The sequence below is a fragment of the Ovis canadensis genome, chromosome 8 (genome assembly GCF_042477335.2).
Source record: "Ovis canadensis isolate MfBH-ARS-UI-01 breed Bighorn chromosome 8, ARS-UI_OviCan_v2, whole genome shotgun sequence".
Lineage (NCBI taxonomy): Eukaryota > Metazoa > Chordata > Mammalia > Artiodactyla > Bovidae > Ovis > Ovis canadensis.
In genome coordinates, this window is record NC_091252.1 from 21,505,404 (window position 1) to 21,518,462 (window position 13,059).

A 13,059-nucleotide genomic window follows, 5' to 3' on the forward strand; every position below is an offset into this window, starting at 1 on the left:
GCTAAATTTGGTTCACACCAACAAGAAGTACTATCCTTTACAATATGTCCCCTAAATTGGCAATATTTATCAGTACTTAGAACCCTTATGAGAAATTTGTAAACACTTGATGTGGACACATCATTAGAAAATGAAATTCTCTTACTATCATTATGGCCAGATAAGAACATACAGATTTCTCAAGAGGCAGGTCAGGTGGTCTAGTATTCCCATTTCTTTAAGAATTTTCCAGGCTTTGTTGTGGTCCACACAGTCAAAGGCTTTGGCATAGTCAATAAAGCAGAACAAAACATATTTGTTATAATTTAGAATCCTCTTCAAATATGACTGTGTATCTATGGAATAAATGCAAACTCAAGGTAACTATGGAGCCTTTCAGGTAAGCTCAGTGGTAAAGAATCTGCCTACTGAGCAGGAGATGCAGGTTCAATCCCTGGGCTGGGAAGATCCCCTGGAGAAGGAAATGGCAACCCAAGTCAGTATTCTTGCCTGGGAAATCCCATGGACAGAGGAGCCTAGTGGGCTACAGTGCATAGGATCACAAAAGAGCTGGACACAACTTGGCAACTAAACAATAGCAGCAAAGGTGACTATTATCTCTCAATTTCATATTATACTAGTTTACTTGAATTTATTAAGACTTATAAGTTTTACTATTTTGCTTAAGAACTAGAGAATTTATTTATTAGTATTTTCCTCCCCAGCTGACTTTTCTACTGCTATGAAAATAGCTATAGATATTTTGTTGAGACAAAAGACTAATGCTGTCTAAGCATCAGGTTCTAAGCCAACACTATTATACACTATAATGTGCTTTGTACTAATTATGAAAAACTGTTTCTGCTGAGCCAGCAAGTTGGAAAAGGTTTTCCTTATTCCTCAAGGATGAAAAAAGCCCACAGCTTGGCCAACAGAAAGCAGGCTGAATTTCAGACCTCTTGCCCTGCATTTGAGAAAGGCAGACTGCAGATCCACACTGCACGGCCCTAGCTAAACCATACTCATCTGCTTTCTTCTATATTCACTGATACCTCAATGTTTCAATCATCAATAGCTATTCATTCCTAACAAGCAAAGACTTAAGTGTGTTATAATAAAATTGGCTATTATAACTTATTTCTCATAGTATTGTGTGTCTTAGCAAAAAGTACTGAGAGATGAATATGAATAAAAATGTTGGGAATTCCCTGGTGGTCCAGTAGTTAGGACTCTGTGCTTCCACTGCAGAGGACAGGGGTTCAATCCTTGGTTGGGGAATAAAGGTCCCACATGCAGTGTGGTGTGGCCGAATTTTTTAAATGTTACCTCTCACCTAGAGTTGTTCTTTTTATTATTCCTTTGGTGTAAAACAAACCAACCAAACAAAAAGGACACAATTTCTCTTCAGTTTGACCCTGGAGAATATGGTGAGAGGAGACAGTTAACAATATCACTATTTACTTACTAAAGTTTCTAAATCACTAAACTACTATGCTCGGTAAGTTCTAAAAATTACAAAGTGTCAAATATCTACTGATTTAATTAGTTGAGAAAATTAGAGGTAATACATTCATATAATACTGAAAAAAGTTTTGTATAACCCCATGAATTTATAATTAACACTAAATGTTAAATTATAAAAGTTCTATAAAAGCCATTCATATGAACTTTATGACAGAGAAAGTCTGATATAAGGATATAGATTTGAAGCATTCTTTAATAAGTAAGAAAACATAATATGTTGTATAAGATACTGGGGCAACAAAAATAAGTTATGTTTAAATAAACATTTCAAAAAGATGAAGGTCAGAATGAGAAAGCATAAGAACCAGAAGGCCCTTATAGTACTTATAGCTGATTCATGTTGTTGTGTAGCAGCAACTAACAGTAATGTAAAGCAATTATACTACAATTAAAGAAAAAATACCATGAACACTTGAATACGGTTTTTTAAAAAAGAAGGCCCTTCATAAAACCAATTCAACAATATTTTCCTTTACCAACAGAGATTTAATAAAGTTAAGTGATGTTGAGACTTTTGATTTAAAAAAATGACAGCTGTCAACTTAGGAGTTGAACATTTTAACAAGGGAGAAGTTTGAAGCATTTAAATGGAAAAGCACCAATATTTTAAATGCTCATCTACATAGTTAGCAACTTTATTTCACAATTACTTTCATTTTGTTAACAAAAAACTTGGAAATAAAATCAAGAGATTATAGCAGGTACTTCTGATATCACTCTGCCAATGTTTACCAAGCTCACCTAAGGATTATTTAATTACCTATGGAATGAAACTTCTTTTGACATTGCAATTTAACATTAATTAAGGACTGATTCTGAAATGATGTATTGCGTTACAGTTCTTGTCTGCTAGTGATATAATACTATGTTTGGGAGAAAAGATACCCTCAAGACATGACTTTTATTGCCCTATTGGACATTAACCAGTTTTAAACCCAACCTAGCCATCTTATTTTAACATTCCTTTTCTATAAATCCCAATTCCTCAAAATGCTGTTTTAACCAGCTTTATCATCTTACTGGTTTCCTCATCAGCCAGTTAATGTCTTTTACCAGTGTTGTTTCTCAACCCCCACAGCTTTACTAAGGTATAACTGATATATAAAAATTGTATATATTTAAGATGCACAGGTGTTCCCATCTCTTGAAGAATTTTCCACAGTTTATTGTGCTCCACACGGTCAAAGGCTTTGGCATACTCAATAAAGCAGAAATAGATGTCTTTCTGGAACTCTCTTGCTTTTTTGATGATCCAGCGGATGTTGGCAATTTGATCTCTGGTTCCTCTGCCTTTTCTAAAACCAGCTTGAACATCTGGAAGTTCACGGTTCACGTATTTCTGAAGCCTGGCTTGGAGAATTTTGAGCATTACTTTACTAGCGTGTGAGATGAGTGCAATTGTGCGAAGAATTGATGCTTTTGAACTGTGGCGTTGGAGAAGACTCTTGAGAGCCCCTTGGACTGCAAGGAGATCCAACCAGTCCATTCTGAAGGAGACCAGCCCTGGGATTTCTTTGGAGGGAATGATGCTGAAGCTGAAACTCCAGTACTTTGGCCACCTCTTGCAAAGAGTTTACTCATTGGAAAAGACTCTGATGCTGGGAGGGATTGGGGGCAGGAGCAGAAGGGGACGACAGAGGATGAGATGGCATCACTGACTCTATGGACTTGAGTCTGAGTGAACTGCGGGAGTTGGTGATAGACAGGGAGGCCTGGCGTGCTGCAATTCATGGGGTCACAAAGAGTCGGACACAACTGAGAGACTGAATTGAACTGAAGATGCACAGTGTAATAATTTGTTATACATATACATTATGAGAAGATGACCACAATCAAACTAACACATCCATCATCTCACATAGTTCCTGTGTTTTTGTAGTTTGAATACTTAAGATTATTCTTTTAGCAAGTTTCAAGTATGCAACACAGTATTATTAACGGTTAACATAGTAACTGTACTATACACTAGATCTCCAGAACTTCAGCTTACAACTGACCTTTTGTACCCTGTGACCAACATCCTCCCATTCCATGCCCTGCCCTCCATTGCTGAACAACAGCCCCAGGCAACTTCTACTTTCTGTATCTATGAGTTTGACTTTTTTAAGATTCCACATATAAGTGAGAGTGTACATATTTGTCTTTCTGTGTCTGGCATATTTATTCACTTGGCACAATGTCCTTTATGTCATCCATATTGTCACACATAGGAGGAGTTCCTTCTTTTTAAAGGGCTGAGTAATATTCCACTGAATATATACAACATGTTTTCCTTACCCTTTCATCTGCTGACAAACAGAAGTTGTTTTTTTTTTCTTGGCTATCGTGGCTAATGCTGCAATGAACATGGGAGTGCAGATATCCATCCACCTAGAAGTGAGATTGGTGAACCATGTAATAGTTCTATTTTGATTGTTTTGAGGATCTTCTACTCTACTGTTTTCCACAATTGTTGTACCAATTTACATTCCCACCAACAGTATATAATGATTCCCTTTCTTCACACTCTCAACAAACACTTTTCTCTTCTCTTCCTAATAATAGTCTCTTCCTAATAATAGTCATGCTAACAAATGTGGGGTGTTATTTCTGGTTCTGATTTCCATTTTCCTGATGATTAATGACAGTGAACACCTTCTCATATACCTGTTAGCCATCTGCACATCTTCTATGGAAATGTCCATTTATGTCCTTTGCCCATTTTAAAGTCAAGGTATTTGGGTTCCTTTTTTTTCTTGCAAATATTTTCTCCCATTCCACAGGTTGCATTTTCATTCTGTTGACTGTTTCCTTTGCTGTGTAGAGGCTTTGTAGCTTGAATGTAGTTTCACTTGCTTATTTTTGCTTTTGTTGCCTGTGTTTTTGGTGGCAAATCAAAAAATCCATTGCTAAGATCAACGTCTAGGAGTTTTTTCCCCTAAGATTTATGGTTTCAGGTTTTATATTTGTTTTAATCCATTTGAGTTTTGGGTAAGATATAAGATAAGGTTCCAATTTTATTCTTTTGCATTATAGACTGCAGTGATTCTGTAGATCACTTTGGGTAGTATGGACATTTTAACAGTATTAGTTCTTCTAGTCCATGATCAAAGGATATCTCTCCATTTATTTGTGTCTTCAATTTCTTTCATCAATGTTTTATAGTTTTCAGTGTAGAGGCTTTTCATCTCCTTGGTTAAGTCTATTGCTAAGTATTGGGTTAGCCAAAAGGTTCATTTGGGGGTTGTTATGGAAAAACCCAACCTTCTTTGCCAACTCAATATTTTATTCTTCTTGATGCTACTATAAATGGAATTATTTTTCTTCATTTCTTCTTCAGATAGTCTTTTTATACATAAATTTTGACTCCCAAACTTTACTGAATTCATTTATTAGTTCTAACAGTTTTTTGGTGGCATCTTTTGGGTTTCTACATGTAAGACCAAGTCATCTGCAGAGACAATTTTATTTCTTCCTTTCCTATTTGGATACAGAGACAATTTTATTTCTTCCTTTCCAATTTGGATGCTTTTTATTTATTTTTCTTGACTAATTGCTCTGGCTTAGATTTACAGTACTATGTTGGATAGAACTCAAGAGAGTAGGCATCTTTGTCCTAATCTTAGAGGAAAATGTTACAGCTTTTCATCATTCAGAATCATGTTAGCTGTGGACGTGTCATATATACCCTTTATTATGTTGAGATACATTCCTTCTCTACCTAATTTATTGACAGGTTTTTTTTTTTTAATCATGAAAGATTGTTGAACTCTGTTAAGTACTTTTTCTGCAACTATTGAGATCATCATATGATTTTCATCCTTTATTCTACCATGTGGTGTATATCACCAGCAACTGTCAAACCATCCTTGCATTGCAAGGAGAAACCCCACTTGATCATAGTGTATGATCCTTTTAATGTCCTGTTGAATTCAGTTTGTAATATTTTGTGAAGGATTTTTGTAGTTTTATGTTCATCAGGAATGATGGCCTGTTATTTTCTTTTCTTTTAGTGTGTGTATCTGGCTTTGGTATGAGCGTAAAACTAGCTTCAAAAAAGTAAAGGTTGGAAGTGTTCCCTCTTTTCAATTTTTTGGGAAGAATTTGAGTAGGACTGGCATTAATTTCTGTTTAAATGTTTGGCAGAATTCACTCGTGAAGCTGTATGATCAAGGGTTTTTCTTTGTTGGGAGGTTTCTGATTTCTGCTTCAATTTCCTTATTTATGTAAGGCTGTTCAGATTTTCTTTTTTGTCTTGACTGTCAGTTGTATGTTTGTTGGTCAGCTGTATCTTGGTCAGCTCTATGTTTCTAGGAATTTATCCATTTCTTTTAGGTTATCCAATCATGGCATATAATTGCTCACAACAATCTCTTATGATTCTTTGCATTTTTATGGTATCAGCTATAATGTTTCCTCTTTCATTTATAATTTTAGTTTGGGTCATTGCCCTTTTTTCTTATTTAGTCTAGCCGAAGGTAATTTTGGGCTTCCCAGGTGACTCAGTGGTAAAGAATCCATCTGGCAATGAAGGAGACACAGGAGATGTTGGTTTGATCTCTGGGTCAAGAAGATTCCCTGGAGTAGGAAATGGCACCCCATTCCACTACTCTCAGCTAGAAAATTCCACTACTCTCAGCTGGAAAATTCCACTGACAGAGGAGCCTGGTGGGCTACAGTCTTTGGGGTCACAAAGAGACAAACACAACTGAGCATGCACACATGCAAAAGTAATTTTATCTTTTCAAAAAACCAACTCAGTTTTGTCGATCTTTTCTAACATCTTTCTGGTCTCTATTTCATTCATTTCTGCTCTAATCTTTGTTATTTCCTTCCTTCTGCTATCTTTGAGCTAAGTTTGTTCTTTACCTAATTCTATAAGATGTAAAGCTAGATTGTTTGAGATCTTTTTTTCTTAATGGAGGCATTTAGCACTATAAATTTCCCTCTTAGTATTGCTTTTGCAGCATCAGATAAATTTTGATATACTGTGTTTGCATTTTCTTTTGTCTCAAGATTCTTTAAAATTTCTTTTTAATTTCTTCTTTGACCCATTGGTTGGCCGTATGTTATAAAATCTCCATGTATATGTGAATTTTCAAAGTTTTGTTATGTTACTGATTTCTAGTTTCATACCACTGAAGGGCAGGAATAATACTTGATATGACTTCAATCTTCTTCATCAAAATTTTCTTGTCCCAACATTCTCCACCCTGGAGAATTTTCTATGTGCAATTGAGGTGTTTGGGTGAAGCTCCTACTAGGTCTCAGAAAGAGTCAGACATGACTGAGTGACTTCACTTTCTTTCTTTCTTCTTTTCTGAAACTTCTACAATGCTTATCTTCATTCATTTCATGATGTCCCATACGTCCTGTATGCATCCTCTTTTTTCCCTTTTTATTCTTTTAATTGGCTATTTTCTAATTGCCAATTGGCTATTTTCAAACCCTATCTTTGAGTTTGTGGATTTTTACTCTGTCTGATTCAGTCTTCTGTTGAAGCTCTCTACAGAGTTTTTCTTTTCAGTTCCGTCATCATATTCTATTTTATTCAGAATTTGCTTCGTTCTCTTTTATAGTCTCTACTTTCTTGTTTTGTTCATGTATAGTTTTCCTGATTTTGTCTTCTTGCCTGCATGTGTTCCCTTGAATCTCACTGAGCTTCTTTAGGATGATTATTTTGAATTCATTAGCAGACAATCTAGATTTCTTTAGGGTAAGTTACTGAGCTTTATTAGCTTCCTTTAAACGGCAACCCACTCCAGTATTCTTTGGAAAATCCCATGGACTGAGGAGCCTGGTCAGCTACAGTCCATGGGGTCGCAAAGAATTGGACATTACTGAGTGACTTCTCTTTGGCAGTGTCATGGAGTTTTTTTTGTGTGTTTTTGTTTTTTTTTTTTGCCTGATTCTCTGTATTTCATGTAGCCTTGTGATGGTGCCTGTGCATTTGAAGGAAAAACACCTCTTCCTATTTTTAACACTGGTTTTGGCAGGTGAAGATCTTCCCCTGTCAGGTCCCTGGGGTGATGATATTGCCTCTGGCATTGCAGTTGAATGGGGTTGGGGCAAGTTCATGTGGCTACTCCTGGGCCTGCTGTAGTGCCCATGTTGGTGGGCCTGTTACCAGGATCTTAGGTGGGTACAGATCCTGCCTCCTGGTCCCTGAGTGGACAGGACTGCATTCACAACCTTGGTTAGCAGGGCTGGAACTGGAACAAGGGTCCACTTTAGGGTCTTTAGTTGAGTTCAGGGGTGGTGGGCTTGTTACCAAGTGCATGTTTGGGTGTAGCTCCTACTAGGTCTCTGGGCTGGGAAGGACTAGCCCTGGACTGTAGCTAAGTGGGGCTGAATCAAGTCTGATATTTGCTTGAAGGTCCCCCGTTGGGATCAAGGCCTGTAGGTCTGCCCTTATGGGTATGGATAAGTCTGTCTCCCACTAAGTCCCCAGGTGGGCAGGACAGCTTCCTGACTGCAGCTGTGAGGGGCTGAGCCTAGTCACAAGGCTTCTTTAGGATCTGAGGCTGGACTAAGGTCACTGGGCCTGCCTCTAAGTATACAGACAGGTATATTTCCCGACAGATCTCTGGGCAGGTGGGACTGCTCCTGGACCAAGACTAAGAGGCTGGAGCTGGGTCACAGGCAGTTTCAGGGTCCACAGCTGAGACCAAGGTCAGCAGGCCTGTTACCTAATGCATGGGTGTGTATGGTTCCCAGTCCCATAGCAGATGTTGCTGGTGGCAGGATCATGGCCAAAGAGGACTGTAGTGAGTCCACAGGGGCATGGCAGTGTTTCCAGGACTGTTGCCAGGACCAAGGTTGATGAGCCTCCTACCTGAACTCACCTTCTCAAATCAAGCCTTCCTGATCTTGGGCCTTGCAACCTCTTTCCTGGATCCCAAAGCACCCACAAAGGCACTTTTGTCTGTGGCTGGCTGCCAAATGATTACTTCTGTGGGGAGGTACAATGGGACACTTTCCATTTGACCATCTTGCTTATGTCATTCCTTCTGTGTTATTTCTATAGTTGTATGAGCCGCTTTCAAACTTAAAAAAATTTTACATTGATAGTTTGATGTGGTAGAGTAAGGTATTTAATACTAACTCTGTGAAACAGTGGAAACAGTGTCAGACTTTATTTTGGGGGGCTCCAAAATCACTGCAGATGGTGACTGCAGCCATGAAATTAAAAGACGCTTACTCCTTGAAAGGAAAGTTATGACCAACCTAGATAGCATATTCAAAAGCAGAGACATTACTTTGCGAACCAAGGTCCATCTAGTCAAGGCTATGGTTTTTCCTGTGGTCATGTATAGATGTGAGAGTTGGACTGTGAAGAAGGCAGAGTGCTGAAGAATTGATGCTTTTGAACTGTGGTGTTGGAGAAGACTCTTGAGAGTCCCTTCCAACCAGTCCATTCTAAAGGAGATCAGTCCTGGAAGGAATGATGCTAAAGCTGAAACTCCAGTACTTTGGCCACCTCATGAGAAGAGTCATTGGAAAAGACACTAATGCTGGGAGGGATTGGGGGCAGGAGGAGAAGGGGATGATAAAGGTTGAGATGGCTGCATGGCATCATTGACTCAATGGACGTGAGTTTGAGTGAACTGCAGGAGTTGGTGATGGACAGAGAGGCCTGGCGTGCTACAATTCATGGGGTTGCAAAGAGTCGGACACGACTGAGTGACTGAACTGAACTGTGAAACTTTAAGAATGAAGCAATAATCAACTTAATTTTATATTGGTATTAAGTATCCTTTTAAATCAAACATGTATAGAAGTGGAATTTTTCCAAAGATCCATGAATAAAGTGGAAATCAAGTACTTACTCTTAACAAGTTTAGTATAGATCTTTTCTGGCACAAATAAGAATCTATCCCAGATTTCCAGTTGCATGAAATCGAATACAATATGAATAAAACCAATTCAGATCCAAAGAAATAAACTACGGAGACTGCACTTGCACAAACCAAATTCAAAATGCTGCCTTTCAGTAATCTCATCATTTCTGAAGGAAACACACAATCTTCTAAGGCCTGCACTCTTAGCAATTACTAAAAATAATCAGGATTTGAGAATAGCTAAGAAAAAATACTCCTGTTGTCTCAACTTTAATAATAAAACCATGTGATTACTTGAATATTTTAACTGTATTATGGGTACTTTCGGGGCTTCCCAGGTGGCTCAGTGGTAAAGAATTTGCCTTTCAATGGAGGAGACACAGGAGACATGGGTTCTATTCCTGGGTCGAGTAGATCCTCTGGAAAAGGAAATGGCAACCCACTCCAGTGTTCTTGCCTGGAGAATCCCATGGACAGAGAAGCCTGGAGGGCAACACTCCATGAGGCTGGGAGAGTCAGACACGACTGAGCAACAGAGCACACGCACATAGCACACACGGGTAGCTTTTGTCTCTCTTTCAATGTATATTTCAACCCATCGATGCCATTTTTAGCATTTCTTCCCTCAGTTTCTAGCACCATTTTGCATAATCAGAAGGAAAGAGTAACAAATATAACCTGAATGAAAATAGCTAAACAGAAAAATGGCACAGCTGTCTGATTCCACTCACCTCCCCACGCAGTGGCGCCTCCTGAAGGTGCTGCTGGTGCTGGTGCCGCTGCTGCTGCCCCTGCAGGGGAGAAGTCTGGCTGGAGGTCCAGGAGATCGCTAGACGGTTTCGAAGTGCTGAAAGGCAAATATCATTTTACAATCAGATTTTTGAAATTTTAAAATGTAAAGATGTTTTTTAAATAAAGACTTACGCAGAAAACATCACAGATTTTGGATATATTAAATCCAGCAAGAGAGTACTATTTGTGAAAGTACAGCAGTAAAACATAAGTTCCTCTATACCAAGAGTTGGCCAACTACCTCTGTCAAGGGCCAGATGCTAAGCATCTAAGTTTTGTGGGCTAGACAGCCTCTGTTACCACTTGACTCTGCCAGTGCAGCATGAAAAAGACACAGTGTGTAAACAAACAAACATGCCTTGTTGCAATAAAAATTTATTTACAAAGACAGTGGGCTAGATCTGATCTATGGGCCATCGTCTGCCAACTCCTGCTCCACAGATAACAAAGTTAAATCATACCTCAAGCAATGGCTTACTCAGCAAATCATAGAGCAGAAAGATAAAGGGAAAATCTAAATGCCTCAAAGTAAGGGGGAGTTTTAAACATGTTATGTCTACTGAGTAGCATTTGAAATGCTGATTATGAGGACTCTGACAAAAGGAAACATGCTCCAAATATTAAAGAGAATTATTGGTAATTTTTTCCTTTTCTCTACTTCCTAAAATTTTTTCTATTTTTTTTGTATCATGGTAAATAATTTTTATCTTGAAAAGACTTTATTTATAAACCAAAGAACACTAAAATGAATAATCAGTATTGTACCTTTTTTCTATGTTAAATTGCAACATATCAAGTTGGCCTGTAAGAGGCCTCACCCATAAACAATTCCATATTTTTTCACTCTTACTCAGATGGGGCTGTGCTTTCCAAAGCTCTTTCATCTATAGAAGTTCCAAGGAAGAGCCTAGAGCTTTACTATTCAAAGTATGATCTCCAAACTAACAGCATCTTGGGACCTTGTTAGAAATGCAAAGTCTCAGGCTTACCCCATATCTACTATATCAGAGTCTTCATTTTACTGTGACCCCAGGTGTTCACTGTCCATTCAGGTTTAAGGAGCACTGGCTTAAAGGCTGCGATATCAGGTACTAAGCCATCAGGGTCCAGGTTCCCCAACCCTCTTTATAAATAGCAGTTCAATCCCTATCTTTTTTACATATTAGATTTGCAAGTAATATTCTTTGAAACTTGCCTAATTTTGGTATCTATTTCATAAGTACAACTGGTTTAAGAGCCAAAATAGGGAAACACTTGTTATTAAGACCTGAATCAAAGCTTTTATAAGAAGCAATTTATCCTGGTATAGAGGCAGAAAGAACTTGGCGTTTCCAAGTCTGTGATTAAAAAACTAGAATCAAGTGAGTGGAGACCAAAAGGCATAGTTTACATGGATACGTTATGTGGATTTATTGCTCAGTTCAAAATTCAAGTCTCCAAGTACAGAGCATTCATAATCAGAGTCACAGATACTACAAGATGGGACCAGAATCTTCTTGAGGCAAAAGAACCAAAGAGCTGACCTAAGATTAATACCTGAGGAAGCCTCTCTTAGTTGGGGCTTCCTTTTAGGCACCTCAGAGATATCATACAACACACAGTCATCCCCATCTTTCTCACTACTATTCTGACTTTTATGTGCTATAAAAGCAATTAGGAGCATCCTGACAGTTTCTTCCTACAAGCAGAGTTTGAGTTCCTCATATGTACCACCTACTTGACCTACTATTGCATTTCATTTCACTCCATTTCATTTTATAGCACTTCAAGACAGCCTTTAAATTTCACAAAAGAAGAAATGAATTTCAGAAAACACTGTCCATATCATCCATTTCAGAAGAACCTGAAATGTGTGCATCTTTCTTCCACTTTCTTTCCCAAATATCTGAACAAGGCAATTCCCAGAGCTCAGGTCTTACGTACACTTTGAGAGGTACAAACTTAAATAACTGTATAAAGTGTAGAAGAACTTACTCTGTGTACCTGAAAATAACCCCAAATAGCATATATTCACTGGAATAACATTTCATTTTGTGAAGTCATTTGGGTTCAATACATAAAAATAAAAAAACCTAATCAAAATATTAATAAACAGTTTGCTACATGCTCATGAACTAACCTGACTGGTACAGCTGCCGATGCAGTTGCAAACAAATCAACCGGAGGCGATGTGTCAATAGTTTTAGCTGGTGTAGAATTAGGCGATGTAACAGTTGTGGCTGGAGAAGACTAAAAGGGAAGAGGCACAGCACGCTCTGGTCAAATCTGAACCTACATGACACAAGGCGACAGGCCCCCTACTCTGCAGACCTATGCCATTTGGTAGCTCCTCACGGGAGGAAAAATCTCCAGAAAATTTCAAATTGAGAATTATAATAAATAATCAACAGTGGACAAAATATGTTTCAAATATTTCAAGTTATATGTAATTTATATAGAATTATGACAAAGTATTTCTCCTAACCCGGCAATGACTTCTATGCATATATTTATAATCGAAGCCAAATAATAAATTAGGAGCTTGGGATTAACAAATACATACTACTATATGTAAAACAGACAAACAAGGTCCTACTGAATACGTATAGCATGGTGAACTACATTTAACATCTGATAATAACCTATGATGGAAAAAGAAACTGAAAAAGAATTAACACACATATATAAAACTGGATCACTTTGCTGAACATCAGAAACTACTACCACACTGTAAATCAACTATACTTCAACTTAAAAAATAAAATAAAATGAAGGCCAAACATATTTCCTAAACAAAAAATTAGTGGGAAAGATCTTGCTAGCTGTAAAAATGAAAAAAAAAAAAATCAATTGTAATGATTACTTTAAAACCCAGGCCATTCTTTTCTGCATCTTAAACAGACTGTATGCAAAGTCTTCTCAGATGCCTGTAACATCTAGAAATCTAACTTAAAAAATAGTTCAC

The 13,059-nt window shown here is 37.9% G+C and overlaps 1 protein-coding gene across 17 annotated transcripts in view; it reads right to left on the bottom strand.

Annotated features, from left to right (window-relative positions):
* Positions 1-13,059, bottom strand: part of SNAP91 (synaptosome associated protein 91) — a 172,168-nt gene that overhangs the window by 59,065 nt on the left and 100,044 nt on the right. For all 17 annotated transcript variants that reach the window (XM_069598999.1, XM_069598991.1, XM_069598997.1 and 14 more), the window contains exons 12-13: positions 12,235-12,344; positions 10,055-10,170 (exon numbers count right to left, since the gene is read on the bottom strand). In XM_069598999.1, the coding sequence (XP_069455100.1) occupies positions 10,055-10,170; positions 12,235-12,344 (226 nt within the window). The remainder of the gene's footprint in view (positions 1-10,054; positions 10,171-12,234; positions 12,345-13,059) is intronic.